Consider the following 20472-nt stretch of genomic DNA (forward strand, 5'->3'; position numbering starts at 1 on the left):
ACTTGGGGGGGTGAGCCAACGGAAAAAGGGAGACCTTTCTGTCTAACTCTGTCAAAAAAAAAAAAAAAATTTCCTATACTTGATCCAAGGTCCCAAAAAATGCTGGGCTCACAAAAAATATTCACTGCTTGCTTGTGAGAGAATGGAAATCTAATTTTTCATAACTTTTGGTGGCATGGGAAATGTAGAGGATATTGTGATCCAAGTGTCATTGTTGAAATGACTTTACCTATCACAGTGTGTTTCACACTAACGTTGTTTTGCCTGGGAGTCTGATGTTGAATTCTTTGACAAATATCATCACGTAATTTCCAAAACCATTCAGTGTTCCAGAATAGTGTTTAAGGTTGGGTTTTCTTGTGAAGAAATATTTCAGTCTTGGCTCCAGTTTAAAAAGTTAAAATCAAACTTACACATGCCAAATCAGGAGATTCTGCTTTCTGACACATTTCAAGGAATTGAGGAGGCTTAAAATCTTAAAAGCAAATTAAGTTTACCACGAGCACTCCTGGTTCAGTAACACATGTCAAATTCAAGTGTATTTTGCGGAGGACAGTAAATAACCATAGACTTTAAACTCCTGACATTTTCACAAGTGTTGTAAAAAGGCCCAACTATGCTTTTTTGTTTTTAAGATTTCTTTCTTTGCAGGGCAGAGTGACAGGACAGGGAAAGACGATCTTCCACGGGTTCACTCTGCAAATGCTGGCAATGGCTGGGCCTGAGCAGCCGACAAACTCCATTTGGGTTTCTCACTTGTGTGGTAGGAACGCGGGTGGTCAGCTGCAGCTGCCCACGCACATTCACAGGAAGCTGGACAGGCAGGGGAGCCTGGCAGCCTGGTGCGGGTGGAGGGCGGAGCCTGGCAGCCTGGTGCGGGTGGAGGGCACCCACTCTACCGCACCTTCCCTGCTGCACACAGTTCTCACACCACAAAGTGTAGCTGAGAGATTCCACGTTCCGTTGTACAGAAGTAGTGCTTTCTCAAACTTCCTTGAAAAATACTCATTCCCAGTTGCCCATGCAGAAGAGTCATGAGGGGAGCGCTTCCTGCAAGCTCATTAGTGACTAAGAGTGGCGCAGTGCTGGTATCTGCCAACTGACTGAGAATCAAAGAATTACGCAGCATCATTGTGATTACTGACTACTGATGTTGCGTCCAGCGTCCCGAATTCTTTGAGCACCTGTTCTTGCCGAAGGGCCAGTAGTCTTCAATAAGTTTTTCACACCCTTCCTTCTTCAGTCGCGGCACTGAAGCACAATGAACTCATCAGTACGTGGCTTTCCTTGCCGGGCTAACAGGTTAGTCACCTGGAGACTGACCTTGGCTGCAGCCCCCTTTTCACTTTTCATTTTATGAAAAAATGCTGCTGTGATAGCTCCACTGTGGCGTCTCTGATTTTCCTGCAGCTGCTCGCCTGTGAGCTGGACACACTGGTGTGTTTTGTCCATCAAGGCCAATGTATAGTGTGTTCTTTTAGCCCCGTTACAGATGTTTGTCATCTAATTCAGTATCTAAAGGATTCACACCCCACTGTGCCTTTAAAACACAAGATTCAAAACCCACTCTTCTTGTTGAGCCACGATGGGGATGTACCGGTGATAGGAAAACTAACCCGTGTAGCTAGCTTGGCTTTATACACAGCCCTCAAGAAGCTGCCGAGTCACCACCGTGCCAGTGACCTGCTGTGTGCCGGGTCACACCTAGGGTGGCTGCAGCCACTCCACATGCTGCCTGTCATGAGGCAGATGTGAACCCAGGGGCATCGCAGCTTCCAATAAAACCTGATTTATGGGCGCAGGAACTTGAATATTGTTATCATTTTAACATGTCACAAAACGGGATTCTTTTGAATCTTTTTCAACCATTTAAAAATTATAAGAATATTCTCAGATCACAAGCAACGCAAACACAGGGGATAGCCCAGAGATGGGCTGCCAGAGGTAGTTTCCCTACCTCCTATCCAATAAAAACGGTAATTTCATTTTTTATTACTTTCACACTGAGAGTTAACAGGTGGTAGAAAAGTTATATACAATTTAGCTACACTCTTCAACTAAAGATAACCAAGAAAGTCATATCAGTGTGTTCTGAGTTAGCCTGTGACTATCCAACCTTCAAAATAATTTCCCCAAAGACTGAAAAATAATTACATATAATTACTTAATAAAAATGATAATATAGCTCATGAAATTATAATTATGCATTATAATCTAGACATTAGATTTCACAGACTTGGTTAACTTTTAATTTGATAATCTTGTTTATAAGATAGGACAACATAGAAGGGTTCAATAGTAAAATAAGTGACTATTTTATGAAATCCCACAAATCAAACGTGACTGTGTAAGAGTCTGAGACGGACACAGCGTTTCTAGCTAAGTGCTGGAGACAGCGGTGCTTTTTCTTCTGGAAAAGCTTCATCTGTCCTCCGCCGCTTAACAGGTGGGTCGGCGTGATTCTCTGTAACAAATCCAGAAAACAGTTTAGCTACGTAACAGCTGAAAATATTTTTGAATAACAAATAATATAGGCATTTTTAAGAGTCTTTATCTGGCCAACTTAGATGTGAATTAACATTCTTATGGATCTAGTATTTTAGTCAAATAGCATTTTATTAGAATAAAGTTAACGTATTACAATGTGTAAAACAGGAAGAAGCTAGTCACAACTGAACGGCAAGGGGTCTTGAACCAAAATAACTGGAATTAGTTTATTCTCCGTGTTTCCAAATTTAATTATATGTATCTCCTGCCCCTCCCACCCTCCACCCCCCTCCGCCCAAGGAAAGCCACTTGAAAGCTCTTACAGTTTACGTCTCAGCTGCCTGCCATCACCCACCTGGATTTCCGGCCCAGTTCCTGTAGAGCACGGCCCCGGGAAGCCGGAAGCTGATGCAGAGCATCTCCTTGTTCGGGGCCACGTTTCTCACCAGGTGCACTGAACTGGACGCTTCCAGGGAGGTGCCCAGCGCAGCGGCGGCCCGTCGCCGCACATCCTCTGCGGGACGCGCATCTTTGGAGAAGCTGTAACAGTGCACTATGGGAAGGAGCTCGCTGCTGCACGGCTGCCCGTCTAGAAGCAGCCGGAAGGCACTGAGGAACTCGATAGCCTTGGCCGGCAAATTCATGACAATGTGCACGGCGTGTTTTCTCTCTGCGGACGGCTCCAGCTGCTGCATTAACTCTGCTCTGACCGGTCCCTGGAGGAAGTCTTTGCCATCCATGTGGAAGACTTTCACCTTTTGGTCCACTTTATTCAATTTACAGTTGTGCAACAGCCATTTGTGGGATTCAGGATTGAGATCATTGGCAAACACGGTGCAGTTTTTCTTTGCCACTGGAATGGCGAAGGGCCCAACACCAGCAAAAACATCAAACAGGACGTCCCCGGGGTGGAGGAGCTCTGTGATGCGGCTGTGCTCCGTGGAGAGCCGAGGATTCCAGTAGACTTTTGAAAAATCAAATTCGTAGGTGTAGTTGTTTTCTCGAACCTGAAAGAGGCATAAGGCTTTTGGTGTCCTTTTCGGTCCTAAATTTCAGCTGCCGCCACTGAGTAAGTGTACGTGTGCACATGTGAGCACACACACACACACGCACACGCACACACCACAATCACATTCACCATTATAAGGGCAAATCAAAGTGCACTTAAAAGCATCTTAATTGAATCCTGATGTTTATGCTATTCCTAGGGTTAATTCATATCTTGCATTAAATTTTTTTTTTAGGAGAAAAGTCATTTCTTCAAAGCTACATAGCTCTTCATCTCAGTCTTAAAGGGCCGTAAAGCAGTTCTCAAATCACTTGAGGAATTTTTCAGAAAGGCCAATTGACTGGCTAATTATACTTTCTTATGTCACCAGATGGGCAGGGAAAAACCTGTAATTTGAACCCCACCACACTTAACTTCAGGGCATGTAGCTAAGTCGCAGATGGTACACACACACAACAAACAAGCTTCCTTTCTCTGGTTTTCAGATAATAAAAAGGAGGCAGAAGAGATGTGTCACTGAATTTTGAGGAATTTTACTGTGTTTTTAGATAATTACTTAGACCTTTTGCAAATTTCATGTCTATAAATTAGAGCCAGTGTTTAGAATGAATCATTCCTATGTTTTCTTTCCTTTCCCAAATTTGAGTTTTTATGGATAAATGAAATATATACAAGGAAGCTAAATCTTAAGCCAAACTCAGACTTTATACAGCATTTCTTTTGGGTCTATCACAGACTTCTTAGAACATAGAAAACAAAACAAGTTATAGTCATGGAATCATCTGAAGCCCCACATGTTACAAAGAATCAAAGGTCTGAAAGTCCCCAAATTCTATCTTCTTTCTAACTTTTTTAAAACGAGGCCTGAATTCCAAATTCGTATATGCTTCATCCCCCTCCCAATCACATAAATGCTTCTGCCCATTATTAAGGTTCCAGAGTTGGACATGTTTCTGCCAACCAAAAGTCTTCCCAGGTATAACTGTTTTATAAGACTGTTTTACAACTTGTTTTTTGGTCACTTAACCTGTCATGAGGCAATTTATTTTAATAAATATGGAGCCAAAAAAATTTAATGATGGGCTATTCCATTGTATCACTATGCCAGAATTTAACCAGTTCTGAAAAGGCTTTATCTGTTAATGTTATCCCATCATCAGTATATAGAAGTGCTCAATTTTTATCAATCCACAGTGTTAAGCAAGTATTTTTAATCTGTGTCATCCATTCTGTTCCTAAACATTAATCTTGACATATACCTTACCAGGAGATAATAAAATATTCTGTACCTTGGTGATCATGTTCTCCTCTCCTGATAGCACTTCCATTTGGAAATTTCTGTATGTATTGTCAATATTATTGATTTTATTTACTGCTGAAGTGATTCCTGGATTTTTGTCAATCATAACTTGACCTAAAGGAAAAGATAAAAATTTCATAATAAATACTTAAAATAGGTTGTAAAATAAAAGCTAGAACTGCAAATACGAAACAAATGAATTGTATTTCTTTTTGGATTATAGATAAAAAACTGCATCTACTGTGTACAATATAGCACACAACTTTTAAAATTCAACATACTACTACAGTTCATGCCTGGCAGTCTCCAATACACACACAGAAATGTGTGGGTACCTTTTTTTAAAGAAAAAAAAGTTTTTAAATATTTATTTTCATTTTATTTGAAAAACAGAGGGAGCAAGAGGAAGAGAGACCTTCCATCTGCTGGTTCACCTCCCAGATACCCACAAGCAAGGACTGGGTCAGGCTGAAGCCAGGAAGGAGCCCAGGCTCCATCCCAGTCTCCCACATGGGTAGCAGAGGCTCACGGCACTCGAGCCATCGTCTGCTGCCTCCCAAGGTAGGTGCGCACTAGTAGGAAGCTGCAGGAGAAGTGGAGGAGCCAGGATTCCGACAGGGGACACTGGCATCTCAAGCGGTGCTTTTAACTACTGCACCACGACACCTGTCTCCAAAGAAAAAAAATTTGAACTGCCTTTCCATATTTTTACTAAATCTTCTCAAGTGTAGCAATATGACAAGGAAGCAAAAAGGAAGACATTAGGGAATTTGGAAAGAATGGAAAGAAGAGAGCGCAAGCCCCTGACAACAAATGGTCTCAGAAAGCACTGGCAAAAACACCCGCCTGTCCCCACCGGCCGCAAAGCCAATGTTTGTTTTACTGTGGGTTTGAAATGAATGTCTCCATGTGGAAACACATGCCAGCCAAACAATGTCTCCATAGGAGACACGCAGGTTCCTGAGAGTCTTACCTAAATGTTCGTTTACTTAAATTGGTCTTTATGGCAAATATTTATCAGAGCAGAAAAGCTACAAAGAAAACAAAATACATCAGAAATGGCATACTGATGCCCTTTAATCAAAGTCTGTTTTTTGGTAAGACTTTTGATTCTTCTTTTTCTTTTTTCACTGTATTTTCCTACTTCCTCCTTGCTTTTTAAAATGTTTTGCAATAACATATTTTAAATTTACTTTATAATCATAGGCTTAATGCTCCTCTAAATAAAGACTTGGACAAGCATCTTCCTGTTCAGCAGGAATATAGACAAGGGTTATAAACGACCATCAAATCACAGGATATCGATTTCACTTCAATACATTAAGTTTTTTTTTTTTTTTTTAAGTCTTCTACTTTCTTAAATAAAGGCCTCAGGTTTAAACCTGGGATATGTAATTGGATACACGTAAGATCGTTTCTAAAAGACCAAGGAGCACTAAAAAACACAGTATGGTACCTGAGATATACAAGAGGCTTCATCAGTTGGCTGAATGAAGTATAAACAGCATGGTACTTCTTACTGAAACGCACACCAACTGACAGTGTGGCCTAGCGGTTGAGACACTCACATCACACCATGTGGGTTTGATTCCAGGAGACCCTGGGAGGCAGTGATGATGGCTTAAGTAATCGAGCGCCTGCTACCCACGTGAGAGCCTTGGATTAAGTTACGTGGCTCCCCGCTTTGCCCCAGCTGGGGTCTGAGTCCATCTGGGGAGCAAACCAGCAGACAGGAGCCAATGCGCTCACGTGTTACTCTCTGTGTGTGTCTCTCAAATAAATAAAAAGAAATTTTTAAAAAACCCAGTACTAAACATAATCTTTTTTTTTTTTTTTTTTTTTGACAGGCAGAGTGGACAGTGAGAGAGAGACAGAGAGAAAGGTCTTCCTTTGCCGTTGGTTCACCCTCCAATGGCCACTGCAGCTGGTGCGCTGTGGCCGGCGCGCACCACGCTGTTCCCAAGGCAGAAGCCAGGTGCTTCTCCTGGTCTCCCATGGGGTGCAGGGCCCAAGCACTTGGGCCATCCTCCACTGCACTCCCGGGCCACAGCAGAGAGCTGGACTGGAAGAGGGGCAACCGGGACAGAATCCGGCGCCCCGACCAGGACTAGAACCCAGGGTGCCGGCGCGAGCCGCGGCGCCGGCCACTAAACATAATCTTGAGGGCCTATTCAGTCTTGGGTATCCAGGCCTCTGTTCACTGTAGCTGCCAAAGCCAACGATTCAAGTTTAATGTAGGCTTATGTCTGGAGAGGAATTCCAAAATGTTCAAAGAGGGCCTGAACTCAAGATCTAGTTTAAAATGACAATGATAAAATGTCCTACTTCTGCCGTATGGCACTTAAAAATTAATCCTGGGGCCGACACTGTGGCACAGCGAGTTAACGCCCTGGCCTGAAGCACCAGCATCCCATATGGGTGTGGGTTTGAGACCCAGCTGCTCCACTTCCGATCCAACTCTCTGCTATGGCCTGGGAAAGCAGTGCAAGATGGCCCAAGTCCTTGGGCCCCTGCACCCATGTGGGAGACCCAGAAGAAGCTCCTAGCTCCTGGCTCCTGGCTTCGGATTGACACAGCTCAAGCTGTTGCAGCCATCTGGGGAGTGAACCAGCGGATGGAAGGCCTCTCTCTCTCTCTCTCTCTCTCTGCCTCTCCTCTCTCTGTGTAACTCTGACTTTCAAATAAATAAATAAACAAATCTTTAAAAAAAAATAATCCTAAGAACTAAAATCGGAATTTGCTAACAGCATCCCAGTACGTGAATTATCACTGAAACACACCTACCGATTAAATGCTTGAAGGGCAGCTGATGGTCGCGGAGGTTCAGGTGGGCGATGTGTCCCACTCTGCTAAAGCCCGAAGTCACATCCTGACCCTCGGGAAGCACGGCTCTCAAGATTTCTTCCGACTTAAAGTTTTCGTAAGTGAGTTCCAAATTATACTCCGCTATCTGAGGATCGACGTTTAGCTGCTTCAAAACACTGAGTTCTGCCTTCTCAAAGGAGTCGCGGCCAAGCACCTTGCGAGGATCCAGCATGACTAACCTACTCTCTCCATCTGCTGGGTCCTCGATCACCCGCTTGACGCCCGGCCGCTGCAGTGCGACCCTCTTCAGCGCTCTCATCAATCTGTTGACTATTTCTTTCTTCACCTTAAGCACCGGTACAGCGACTGTCTTTTTAAAGGCGGACCTGTCAAGGTTTGTCATTCCTCGAACCTCCGGCGGTGGAGCAAACAATTCGGAGTCTTTCTCGGTTGTCTCCATCTCTGGCATGGTGGAGAACCGTTGTCTCTGATCGGACAAGACAATGCCAGGCGCTTCTCTAAGCTGCTGTGGCCATGAGGTCCCAGCAAGCCAACCCAGCGATTCGGATCCAGTTAGCTTACGGCTTTCTGCTTTGAGAAGTCTCCCCGGGAATCCAAACCGCCTCAAAAAGACCCTTTAAAAAAAAAAAAAGCGTTAATTAAAAGATACACACACACACACACACACAATGGCTTTTGAGAATAAGAACCTAACTTGTGTTGGAAACAGCCTGCTGAGTGCTGATATGGAGCAGTGTCTTCCTAGCGTCTTTGCAGGAAAGGGTGAATTCTTTATGGCACACAATAAACTGGCATCTTCAACCCAGACAGGGCCTGGGGACATCAGCCCCGCTCTGCTCCATGGACCTCTACACGATACATCTGGAATCGGAGGGCTGTAACTGCAGCCCAAGGGGCCATCTCCTAATGCAGGGGTCGCAGCATATGAAGACACCAGTGGCAATCTACTAGGACACTCGTCCAGGTGCTTATTGTGTCACATGTTGTGAACACTTCATTAGCCTTGGGCAGAATGTAGGTATCACCTCGTCATTTTATAAATCATAAACAAATGCTCAGAAGTAGATAAATTAGGGGCTCCTTAGTGGTGCAGGGGACAGCTGCATCCCATCCAGCTCCCTGCCAATGCGCCTGGGAGGGCAACGGGTGATGGCCCAGCACCTGGGCTCCTGCCACCCAGGCGCCACACCAGGACGGAGGTGCAGGCTCCTGGCTTTGGCCTGGCCCAGACAGCTTATGCCGCTATTTGGCGAGTGAACCACGGAGCGAAGACAAATCTTAAAAAAAATAATAATAATAAAAACTCAAAGTCTCATTGCTGATAAGCAGCAGGATTAAAACTCAGGTCTGGGGGCTGGCGCTGTGGTGCAGCCAAACTCCAGCCTGCAGGGCAGGCAGCCCACGTGGGCACTGGTTCGAGTCCCACCTGCTCCACTTCCAATCCAGCTCCCTGCTAACGCGCCTGGGAAGGCAGTGGAAGATGGCCAGAGTGCTTGGGCCCCTGCACCCACGTGGGCGGCCTGGAGGAGGCTCCTGGCTCCTGGCATTGGCCAGGGCCCAGCCACTGGGGAGTGAACCAGGGGATGGAAGACCTTTCTCTCTCTCTCTCCCCCGTCTGTCTGTAACTCTGCCTTTCAAATAAATAAATAAATAAAGCAAAGAAACTTCAGGTCTCGGGTTCCCATCTGTGACAAGTGACTTAGGCCGAAGCCGACTCCTCACTACCCCTTCTCATTCGGCCCTAATTCGCGGGTGGCCGCCCCCGGGCCACCAACCCCTTTGAACCGCCCGGGGCACGGCTGCCGCCCCCGCCCCGCTGCGGGCTCCGCCACCAGCCCCCTCACCTCATGCTCCAGCGCCGCTCGGAAATGGGTCGCGAGGGGCGGGGGGCGGGGCTGGCCCTGATGACATCATCACTGGTCGCCGGGGACGGCGGCAGGCGTCATCAGATCCCGCCGCCTCCCTCCGGTCTTCACTGCCCGGCTGAGGTACGGACACCCGGAAGGGCCGGGCGCATGGCTCCGCCTCTGGCTGAGCGGCGACGTGCGCGTCGGCCAGGGGCAGTGGCTCGCAGATGGAGTTGGTAGTCGGCCCGACGGCGGCATGGAGGCGAGCCGGGGCAGCATCAACGCGGAGCGGGGCTGGTCCGTCTCTGCCCGGCAGCCTGAAGAGGCAGCGGCGGCGGAAGAGGCGAGCCCGTTGCTAAGCAACGTAAGTGGACGCCGCTCGGGCCGCGGCGCCGCCGGCCGCCGGGCTCCCTGCAGGTGCGAGCCTCGGCCCCGGGGGCGGGGGTCCGGCCGTCGGCCGAGCTCTGAGGGTGCTGGCTCGGGGGACAGACGTGCCCCGGGAAAGCTGCCGGGAAGGGACAGGCTCGAGGGGGCAGCGACGCAGCCGAGCGGACGCGGGGGTCCCCGGGGTTCCCGCTGCCTCCTGCCGCTCCTCAGCGCCTTTGTCGGCCTCGCAGCCTCCTCCACCCGCCTTGCGAGGGCTTTGCAAGAGTCACAAGGTTTTCCTTGTCGCGACCTAGTCACCCAGGGGCTGGTTACTGCGGAGATGCTCCGCCGCGAAGGGGTGCGGGTGGCCCCAGCCCCTTCCCCGACCCTGCAGACGGAGCAGTGCGCACTCCGCCTTCGAACTCCAGCTCCTGGACTGTAACGACCTCCAGGACTTCGCACCGGCTGCTGTTTGGCGGGAGGCGGTTTTCGGGGATACCCTGCTAGTTACTATAGATTCTCACGGCCAGGTATTCCTTGACCGTTCCTGGCCAGCGCTCTGAGTTCGTGCAGTTTGCGCAGAGAGAGTAGTTTTTTTTTGCAGACCTGGGATTTGGGAAGCAACAGTTGAAGGCAGCAGAGCCACGCTGACTCAGACTCTTCGGGAATCACATGAGCTGAGGCCACATCCCTGCCCTGCCCCCACCGGGCGCCCTCCCCCAGTCCTACGACCTGGTCTGCTTCGCTTGCAGCCGCAGGTCCACCGTGGCTTTTCCGGAAGCCGGCCTGGCCTCTGTGCTGATGGAGATGGTTTCCCCGGGAACTGCAGATTCCTGGAGCCGGGAAGGAAGGAGAGGAGACCTAGCAGCTGGTGCGCCCCACAAAGCCGGGAAGCTGAGACCTGCACGTCGCCATCCCAGCCTTGCCCCGCTGTTTGTGTCTTACAGGAACTGCATCGACCGCGAGCCCCTGGTGTTTCCTTTGGCTTCTCAGTGTTTAACTTGATGAACGCCATCATGGGAAGTGGCATTCTCGGCTTAGCTTATGTTATGGCCAACACCGGTATCCTTGGATTTAGGTGCGTCGTTTTGTTTTTTCATATCTTACCATCACCTTTGTTTCCTTTTAAATATTTATTTATTTGAGAGGCAGAGTTACAAATGGAGACAGGGAGAGACACAGAGAGGGAGGTTCACTCCCCAGTTGGCCGCAATGGCCAGAGCTGGGCCCATCCGGAGCCAGGAGCTTCTTTTGGATCTCCCATGTGAATGCAGGGGCTCAAGCTGTTAAGCCATCTTCTACTGCTTTCCCAGGAGTATTAGCAGAGAGCTGGATGGGAAGTGGAGCAGCCGGGACTCCAGCCAGCCCCAGCACTGCCAATGGAGGCTTAACTTACTATGCTACAGAGCTGGTCCTCAACCTTTGTTTTCTTTATTTTTATAGTACACTGAGAAGCAAAGAGGTAGCTTCCGCAAGCTGCTATTATCCTAACTCTAGTTAAATTATTTCTGGGGTTTTAGTGTTTTTCTTGCTACTCGCTAATCCATAGCTTCTAGAGATAGATGCTAGTTTGTGTTTTTTAATATCCAAATGTGTGGCTCATTTTTAAAAGTGTGAGCTTGGGGCCTGCGTTGTGGCACAGTGGTTTAAGCCACCACCTGCAGTGCCAGCATCCCATATGAGCGGTGGTTCGAGTCCCGGCTGCTCCACTTCCGATCCAGCTCTCTGCTATGGCCTGGGAAAGCAGTGGAAGATGGCCCAGGTCCTTGGGCCCTTAAACCCATGTGAGACCTGCAGGAAGCTGCTGGCTTCTGGGTTCTGATGGGCGCAGCTCCAGCCGTTGTGGCCATCTGTGGAGTGAACCAGCAGATGGAAGACCTCTCCTTCTCTCTCTCTCTGTAGCTCTGACTTTCAAATAAATAAATAAATCTTTTTTAAAAAAGTATAGAATGGCTAAAATTGTAGATTGTAGAGTGACTGAACCAGCAATCAGCAACAGTGCAAAATGAGGACATTTTTATTTTAAATGAAGTTTGTTTCTTTACAGTTTCTTTTTGATGTTGAAAGGAGTCCTTTCTTTTTTTTTTTTTTTTGACAGGCAGAGTGGATAGTGAGGAGTCCTTTCTCATTTAAATAAAATTTGGTAAATATAGAAAAGTGTATTTTTTTTTTTTGACAGACGGAGTGGACACAGAGAGAGAGACAGAGAGAAAGGTCTTCCTTTGCCATTGGTTCACCCTCCAATGGCCGCCATGGTAGGCATGCTGCGGCCGGCGTACCGCACTGATCCGATGGCAGGAGCCAGGTGCTTCTCCTGGTCTCCCATGTGGGTGCAGGGCCCAAGCACTTGAGCCATCCTCCACTGCACTCCCTGGCCACAGCGGAGAACTGGCCTGGAAGAGGGGCAACCAGGACAGAATCCGGCGCCCCGACCGGGACTAGAACCTGGTGTGCTGGTGCCGCAAGGCGGAGGATTAGCCTAGTGAGCCACGGCGGCGGCCGTGTATTCTTAAATCAGAGACAGTCCCTGTTAATGTTTGAGTGTGAGGAAATTTGTTTTTGTAATGAGAAACCATTAAAAGAAAAACTTTTGGGGGAGAGATTGATTCTCTGTTCTTTCGAACCTCAGTTTCCTGCTGCTGGTGGTCGCTGTCCTGGCTTCTTACTCCGTGCACCTCCTGCTCAGCATGTGTATCCATACAGGTGAGTGAAAGTGTCGCACCTGTCTGATGAAGCAGCCCCTGGAGTGTGTTTGCTAGGGGACTGCGTGTCTCGACTCTGCCTTCCCTGAGGCTCCATTATCATTAGGTGGGTGGTTGAAGTGGAGCCTGAGAAGGCCTGTGTAGACTCAGTCCCCTGGAAGAGAATCCAGGACGGGATGGGAGGAGAAACTGGAGGCTTCCCTGCCTCCCTTCACAGCGCTCAACAGAGCTTCCTGGGTTTGCGCGCATCAGGCAGGCACCTAGCAGCTGCCAGACTTTACACTCCTGGGGAAGCGTAGAATCCTGTTTCTCCTGGGCTGATCATCTCCTCAAGAAGACAGCTTCACAGATGCACCACGGCCTCCCCCGCACCCCCTTCCTGTGGCTACACCCAGGTGGGGGCAGCAGAATTAGGATTGTACGAGACGGGGTCACAGAGTGTTGCATTTGTTTCCATACGCTTTGTATTTCTTACTTCTAAGTCTATAATAAGATAGTTTTTCCTAAGTAACAAAGTATGTACATGTAATAGATATGTGTCTTTCACAAATTTTTATTAGAAAGGCAGAAAGACAGGAAGAGAGACAGAGCTCTCATTCGCTGGTTCACTTCCTAAAGGCCGGCAGGACAGGGTAGGCCAGGCCCAAGCCCAGAGCAGAGGTGGGAATGCAGTCGTCACCTGCCGCCCCCACGGGTTCTCGTTAGCCACAAACGAATGAGCAGGCCCGTAGGGACTCAAACCCCTGCACTTTGATAATGGGTTGGGGGCATCCCAACTGGTGCTCAGCCAGAAGATCAAAGCCCACCGCTCTGTGTTTTTTCACTTTGGTACTTTATTTTGCACTTCAATCATGTATTGAATTAAGTCTTAAGCTGTGGCAAATATAAAAATATTGGAATTATAGAACCATATTTGTAAAGTTTTTCTTTGGCCTTATTGAATATTCTGTGTCCATCAGTCCTGGTCTTCATCTGTCTGGCCCCTTTCTCTTGGATTAGGTCAGTTTTGATACCAAAATCCATTCCTGGATGGGAGAATTCACTTTGGTCTTGAGGTTTTCAGACTTTAAGAAGCAGAATAGATACACAAAGTTGATAAAACATTTTTTTTTTAAATGGTATTATTCTGGGCTGAAACAGGTGTCAGAAGCCCAAAGTTATTTCTCAAGGATTTTAAGACCCTTCAGAAAGAACATAGTTCTAAAACCGCTACTCTAGTTTGTTTTCCTAAGAAATGTCTATGTATCAGAAACACCTGCAGAACTTTTTGTAAACACAGATTTCTTAGCCTCAGGGATTCTAATTCCAAAAATCTGATCTGGGATTCAAGAATGTTTTTTTAGGGGCCAGCACAGTCATTAGGTCCCTGCCTGCTTTGTCAGCATCCCATATGGGCACCGGTTTGAGTCCCGGCTGCTAACACTTCCTGTCCAGCTCCCAGCAAATGTGCCTGGGAAAGCAGTGGACGATGGCCCAGGTGCTTGGGTCCTTGACCCATGTGGGAGACCCGGATGAAGCTCCTGGCTCCTGACTTTGGCCTGGCCCAGCCCTGGCTGTTGCAGCCGTTTGGGGAGTGAGCCAGCAGAGGGAAAATCACTTTCTTTGCCTCTCCCTTTCTCTGCCTTTCAAATAAGGATTCTAAAAATACTTTAACAATTCCTCCAAGTATTCTCTCTTTTTAAATTTATTTGAGAGACAGATATATATAATATATACATAGAGAGAGAGGTGAGAGCGAGCACTCCTGTCTGCTGGTTCACTCCTTAGATGGCTCCAACCTCAAGATTTGATGCAGGCCAAAGCCAGGAATTCAGTCCAGGTCTCCCGTGTGGGTGGCAGGAACCAAAGTACTTGAGCCATCACAGCTGCCTCCTAGGGTTGTTATGCTGGGAAGCTGGAGAAGGGGTCAGAGGTGGCATTGAGTTCAGGCACTCCAGTGTGGGAGGCAGGTGTCTTCACCAGCATTCAACACCCTACCCCACCCCACCCCACCCCCCGGGCCAAACGCCAGACCCCTCCAGGTGTTCTTATGCAAAACTAGCCTAGGACCTGTAGTTCATGGCTGCAGTTGCATCACTGTGTTTGGCCATCCAGCCCACCAGGGCATGCCTCTGCTCTCTAGGAGCTAGGCGAATGTGCAGAGAAAAATACTAGGAAACTATGCAGATCTTAATCTCAAAGTAACATGTGTTCAAAACAGTATCCTGAACTCAGGAATAATAGCTGAAGGTAAATATCTGCATAGTTTTAAATCCCTTTGAAACTTGACCAGAATTTTAGTCATGTATTTTGAGATTTTTCTGCTTGTGTGGACAAATCACTTTTACCCAATAATGAGAGTTTAGCATCTTACTAGATTCTTTTAGTGAATTCTATTAAAAGTCTAACACTGTAATCAACTATGTGCAAATTATGTCTTCATTAAGTAAAATGTTTTATTAATTTCATTTAATTGCTCAATTTATAGTTATTTCCTAAATAATATTTTTTCCTCTCAGTTTCTCTGTGTTTAACTTTAAAATTCTGACACTGTTCTGTTCTATAACTCTGAGGCATATAAAATGAAAATATCTGTTTCTCTTTCTCTTTCTTCTTTGATTTTGTAGCCTTCTTGGGTCCATGAACTAACTTCTGCGTGGTTCTTCGTATCTTCTGATGCACCTGTCTTCAGTCACTGTAAATTTCTCTGTAGAGGTAGGCTTTTGTTTTCCACTACATTCGTTTATAATAAGAATAGAAATAGCATGTCGCTAATTGTCCACCGTTGTTGGCATTTCAAATTGTGTTTTGCCTCAAAGTAAACATCTTTTCATTTTCATTTTCCCCGAGTTTTTGAAGTACCCTCATATAAGGTACCTTATTTTCTGCGGCCTTATAAAATAGCAGTGGTAATACTTTCCTCTAGGCGTTGTGATGAGAATGAAATATGACAGCGTATGTGCAATGTCGAGTCCTTGGTAAGTGCCCGTTGCTGCTCGGAGCGTTGACTTGGGCCTCGGCTGTAAGGTGCCGTATGTCTGCCATTGCAGAAGCAGTGGTCCCTTTGCTGTGCTCCGAGGCTACACCCACAGCTCCCCTGCTCTGTGTGCTTCCGGCTGAGCCCCTCCGCCTCAGTCCCTGGCCCCTACTGCTCACTGCATCGTCACCGCTACGACCTTGAGACACCTCAGTGGATGACATGACCAGACTGCCCTCGATGTCAGAAGAGTCTCGGGTTGTCCTTCGCTTCCCCTCTCATCCCCTAGGGCTGCCATCTGTCTCTGACTCCCTCTACTTTCCTCCCACTCCCCAGACCCTCCAGCTGCGTTCTGTGGAACTCACAGACGTCAGCAGAAGGCCCACGTGCTCAGCATTTGAAACGCATCATCGGCTTCCTTGTTCTAAGACACCTGTGCTTCCTTTGAGGCTGCTGCTTCCCTGTGGTCCCCTAGGTGGCCCCTTTCTCCTGCGTGGCTCTCATCCTCACCTGCAGGCGCCACAGGTGCCCTGTTTGCACCTCATCTCCGCCTGGCAGCCATCTGCCGCTTCCCAGCCTCCACCCCCAGCTTTGTTCTCAACCGGGTCCTCCCTGCTGTGCTGTTGTCACCATCGAGGGACTCCTAGGCCGGCTCCTGTCACTTCATAAAAATGTTAGCGCCTGTGCTGGCCTCTCCTTTTAGGCTCTTTAGTATTATTTCCTCTGTCATAATGCCGCATGATTTCAATACCCACGTAGCGAATCCTTCTAATACTTTCCGTCCTAAACTTTTCTAATGATCACATTCTCCACCCACCTTGGCTACTTATTTCCATGGCCATACCATTGATCTTGTCATTACCAAAATTGTGTTTCCCTCCAAATCTCCTTTGCAGGTGTCCCACCTCCAGCCCTCATCTCCTGTCTCCCTCTCACAGGTGCTCCAACTCTGTCGGCTCTTTGCTCCCATCTGGCCTGTTTGCTCATCCTTCTACCTTTGCACTACATCCCACACACTTGTCCTTATTTACCTTGGTATCTGGTTGAGGTTTCATAGTGGATTATTATTCCTTGCCTTATCACATTACCCTGGCAAAATTCCAACCATAATGAAATGTAATTCTACACCTGCTTCACACATACATCCATGCATTTGAATGTTCATGAAGAAAAATACACAACCAAGCAAGCTGATGTTATGGAGAATGTGTATTGTGAAAAAACTATGCATAGATTGCCAAATAAACACCTCTTGAGGCCTGAATTATGGAGCAGTGGGTTAAGCCAGCTGCAGTGCTGGCATCCCATATGGGCGCTGGTTCAAGTCCTGGCTGCCGTACTTCCCATCCAGCTCCCTGCTAATGCACCTGGGAAAAGCAGCTGAAGATGGTGGGAGAGCTGGATGGAGTTCCAGGCTCCTGGCTTCAGCCTGGTGCAACTTTAGCCATTGCAGCCACTTGGGAAGCGAACCAACAGATGGAAGATCTCTTTGCCTCTCTCTCTCTCTCCCCCCACCACCTTTCTCTCTATAGCTGCTTTCCACATAAATAAATCTTAAAAAAAAAAAAAAAAAAAACCTTTTAATTCCCCTCTCCATGAGCTTCTGAAGCTTTCTCCGGTCATTCTGTGTTGAGTGGACCTGCGCTGCTGTCACACAGTCCTGTTCCACTTCTTGAGTTTGTCCACTAGCTTAGTCTGCTGTCGAGGACGTAATTCTTCCGTATCCTCCTTCTCTAAAACCTTTAACATCTTCTCCTTGATTCACTCTTAACTGGTACTCTAATATTTTTGTTTCACTGAGAAAATAAAGTAATCATAAAAAAACTTCATCAGCTCTGTCCACCAGACTTCCGGCGCTGGTTTCCTCTGTCACGAGGGATGAGCTTTGTACGTCCATCTAAGGCCCGCCCCTCCACGTGTGCGGTGATCCTGGCTGCTCTCACCTAACTCTTACCAGCCACTGCCGCCCCCCTGTTACTGTCTTTGTACCTTTCTCCTGTTCCTTCCTTGGGCCATAAAACAGCCTCTATAATCTCTTCAGCCTGAAGAGCAGCATCTCTGATCCTGCACGCCTTCGGTATGCGTCATGCCCTCCTCAGGAGCGCGTCTGTACCAGGGGTCTCCGGTCCTCCCCTCAGTTGTTGAACCCATCGTCTCTGCAGCGTTGGCACGGCTCTGCCTCCGCACTGACCCCGCTGGGGAATCCCCAGTCCTCATTTACTTCATCAGTCGGCAGCACGTGACCCAGCTGCTAACTCCCGCCTCTGGGAAACTCACTGTCTCCAGATTTCCCTGTGTGTCCCCAGTATTCCTCCGTGCGTCCTCTGAATCCTCTTCCTCTCCCCATCCTCCAACCAGAGAGCCCGGATGCCGCCGCTGGTTGCCTTTCCTTTACACTCCTCTTGGACTCGTGATGACGCGGACGTTTATTCCCCAGTCTGGAAGTGTGCCCTGAGCTTCAGCTTCCCAGTCAGCTGCCTCCGTGACGACTCGACTCGGGTGTCGAATATCTTTTTCAAATTTGTCCAACTCACCATCTTTACCGCTGCCTACACTTGCCCACTCTTCCCATCCAAGTTTTCCTTCGAGCTGCTTAGACCAATGGCCTTGTTTTTGTTAGCCTCCTGTTTTTTTCCCATGATTCTCCAAGCCCAGTTCGTAGCATCGTGTTTCCCTCCTTCCAAGAGCCGCTGTCTAATTACTTCTCCCCTGCTGCTACCGCTCCCCTTCCTGCCGCCACTGATGGTCCTAGGGAGCTTGCGTTTTCATTTCCTTGCCTCCACCCTCCTTCCCCACAGCCCAGTCGTGACAACCATAGTAAGCCTTTGAAAATTCCTTATGTAGCTTGTAAATAGACTGTTCTGTATGTACGTGACATGTTGGACATGAACACTACTATTTCTCATTTATTATTTATTATTATTATCTCAGTTCTATTATTCATTTATTTATCTAGCCCAGCATTAGTGGTCTAGGAATCCTATGAGGATGTGAGCTGCTTTAAGGTCATGGTGAATTGTAGGCAGCCCTGCTAGATGCCCTCATGTTTCCCATCTCAGAGCTCCCTGTCAATATTTACTTATCATTTGCAGTGGTAACAACCATCTTCATCTGTTGGTTATGAGCATCGTTCAGGAGACTCATGGTTCATGCGCAGGTTTAGTATGTAGTTCCAGCTTCAGTGGATTGGTGTTCTTATCCCCTCCTTTTTATGAAGAGTGGTGTTCAGCTGGGCTTGAGTGTTCTCATCCAGAACATTTGACAATGTCTGGAAGCGTTTCTCCTTGTCACATCCAGGGATGAGCGGGAGGGCAGTTGGCGTCCGGTGGGTAAAGGCCAGGGTTCATACTAAACACCCCACAATACACAGGATAGCCTCCAACAACAAAGAATTACCTAGGACAGAAAGTATGGCAAGCTTGAGAAGCCCTGGGCTAGACGGTGTGTGCTGTGCTCAGTAGTGATTCCTTCATAAGCCCCACCTGCCTTTGAGCAAGCACGTCTTTATTCGGCAGAAGCTCATTTTGTTTTTGTCGTTGAGCTTCAGGGAACGATGTGTGTGAGTCTCTGCTGGATTGAACATACTTTTAAATTAGCATTAGCTTTGTCTCACTTTGCCAAAAGCCAGAGAAGAGCGACTTGTGGAGGAAAAAGGTTTACTTTGGCTCACGGTTTGGAGGTGCATAGTCCAGGGCTGAGTGGCCCTTTTGGTCTGGTGACCGGTGAGGGCAGTAGGTGGAGGAACATGTGCTGAGGAGGGATCACAGGGCGGGCCAGGAATGGGCTTCTATAACCAGCTTTTGCAAAAACTGCCCTGCAAGGTCATGCCCTCAATGACCCCAGGATCTCCCCCAGGCCCACTTCCTAAATACTGTAATTGGATCATTCTCTACCCTTTCCTAAGAGCACTACCCTTAGGTCAAACCTTTAATACCAAAGCTAACATCCAGATGATAGCACCTCCCCCCTTATCTTTATAAAAAGTACTGTGGCTGCAGACACACACGTGTGTGTGCTTATACAGGGCTTGGAGCAGTTCCCTACCCTTTCTTCCCTACTTTCTGTCCTGTTTCTCATAGTTAGCTTTCAGTTCTTTTGAAGGATGCCTTTTTAAGTCTAAATAATAGTCTTCTGTTGTTATTAAGCAATGACTTGTTGACACTTCATTGCGAAAGGTGAGGATTTAGCTTGGGTACGGTAATCCCTCACCTTCCCTTTCTGATTTTCATCAGTTTGGTGTATTCAGTAGCTGTTTCATTGATTATTTTGTAACTCTAAATAGTACATTGAAACTTTTCTTCCATCAGTTTTAGACACTGTCCTTTGACTCTGCCTTCCTGTGTGATATTGGTGCAGCCATCATTTCTTTGACCTGTCCTTTCCCTGTTTCCCATAGTCTGTCTACTGTGCCCTTACATTGCAGAAGTCGACAATATTGTTTTGTAATCACATTTGAGTTGTTCATATTCATGTCTGTGGTTAAGTCTAAAAGATGAAAACTAATGGATAACATTTGTAGGATATGACTATGTAAGTAGTGTTCACTTCAGAGCTACTACATTGGGATCCCGGAGCCCTGTCGTTATTCCAGCCTCAGTTCCCACTGGAAAGAATGCTCGCAGTATTCTAGCATTCTGTTTTATTGATCAAGTGGTCTCAAGTCATGTCGCATTCACGTAGTACATTGACGCTGGAATACGTGGTAAGAAAGGGCAGAAGGGGCCGGCGCCGCGGCTCACTAGGCTAATCCTCCGCCTTGCGGCGCCGGCACACCGGGTTCTAGTCCCGGTTGGGGCACCGATCCTGTCCCGGTTGCCCCTCTTCCAGGCCAGCTCTCTGCTGTGGCCAGGGAGTGCAGTGGAGGATGGCCCAAGTCCTTGGGCCCTGTACCCCATGGGAGACCAGGAGAAGCACCTGGCTCCTGCCATCGGAACAGCGCAGTGCGCCGGCCGCAGCGCGCGGCGGCCATTGGAGGGTGA

General features: G+C 47.7%; 2 protein-coding genes across 4 annotated transcripts in view; one reads left to right on the top strand and one right to left on the bottom strand.

Annotated features, from left to right (window-relative positions):
• Nucleotides 1-1843: 1843 nt before the first annotated feature.
• Nucleotides 1844-9549, bottom strand: TRMT5 (tRNA methyltransferase 5). Its single transcript, XM_062181300.1, has 5 exons — nucleotides 9467-9549; nucleotides 7581-8236; nucleotides 4786-4910; nucleotides 2843-3494; nucleotides 1844-2464 (listed from the first exon to the last, which is right to left on the bottom strand). Exons 1-5 carry the CDS (start codon nucleotides 9469-9471, stop codon nucleotides 2376-2378), a joined length of 1527 nt encoding a protein of 508 aa, XP_062037284.1. The 5' UTR covers nucleotides 9472-9549; the 3' UTR covers nucleotides 1844-2375.
• A 52-nt stretch (nucleotides 9550-9601) lies between these two features.
• Nucleotides 9602-20472, top strand: part of SLC38A6 (solute carrier family 38 member 6) — a 65637-nt gene continuing 54766 nt past the window's right edge. For 2 of the 3 annotated variants that reach the window (XM_062181301.1, XM_062181302.1), the window contains exons 1-3: nucleotides 9602-9833; nucleotides 10783-10913; nucleotides 12465-12538. In XM_062181301.1, coding sequence (XP_062037285.1) covers nucleotides 9726-9833; nucleotides 10783-10913; nucleotides 12465-12538 — 313 coding nt within the window. In that variant the 5' untranslated portion in view covers nucleotides 9602-9725. Of the gene's footprint in view, nucleotides 9834-10782; nucleotides 10914-12464; nucleotides 12539-15143; nucleotides 15232-20472 lie in introns of those variants that run through there. The other variant, XM_062181303.1, reaches the window with a different exon arrangement.

The sequence above is a fragment of the Lepus europaeus genome, chromosome 22 (genome assembly GCF_033115175.1).
Source record: "Lepus europaeus isolate LE1 chromosome 22, mLepTim1.pri, whole genome shotgun sequence".
Lineage (NCBI taxonomy): Eukaryota > Metazoa > Chordata > Mammalia > Lagomorpha > Leporidae > Lepus > Lepus europaeus.

What these genes read in the sequence shown, in the direction of transcription:
- TRMT5 (XM_062181300.1), bottom strand. An exon ending in GCCCTTCAAGCATTTAATCG is followed by an intron (nt 4,911 to 7,580) that starts GTAGGTGTGTTT and finishes CTTTTCCTTTAG; the next exon opens with GTCAAGTTATGATTGACAAA. An exon ending in GAACTGGGCCGGAAATCCAG is followed by an intron (nt 2,465 to 2,842) that starts GTGGGTGATGGC and finishes GATTTGTTACAG; the next exon opens with AGAATCACGCCGACCCACCT.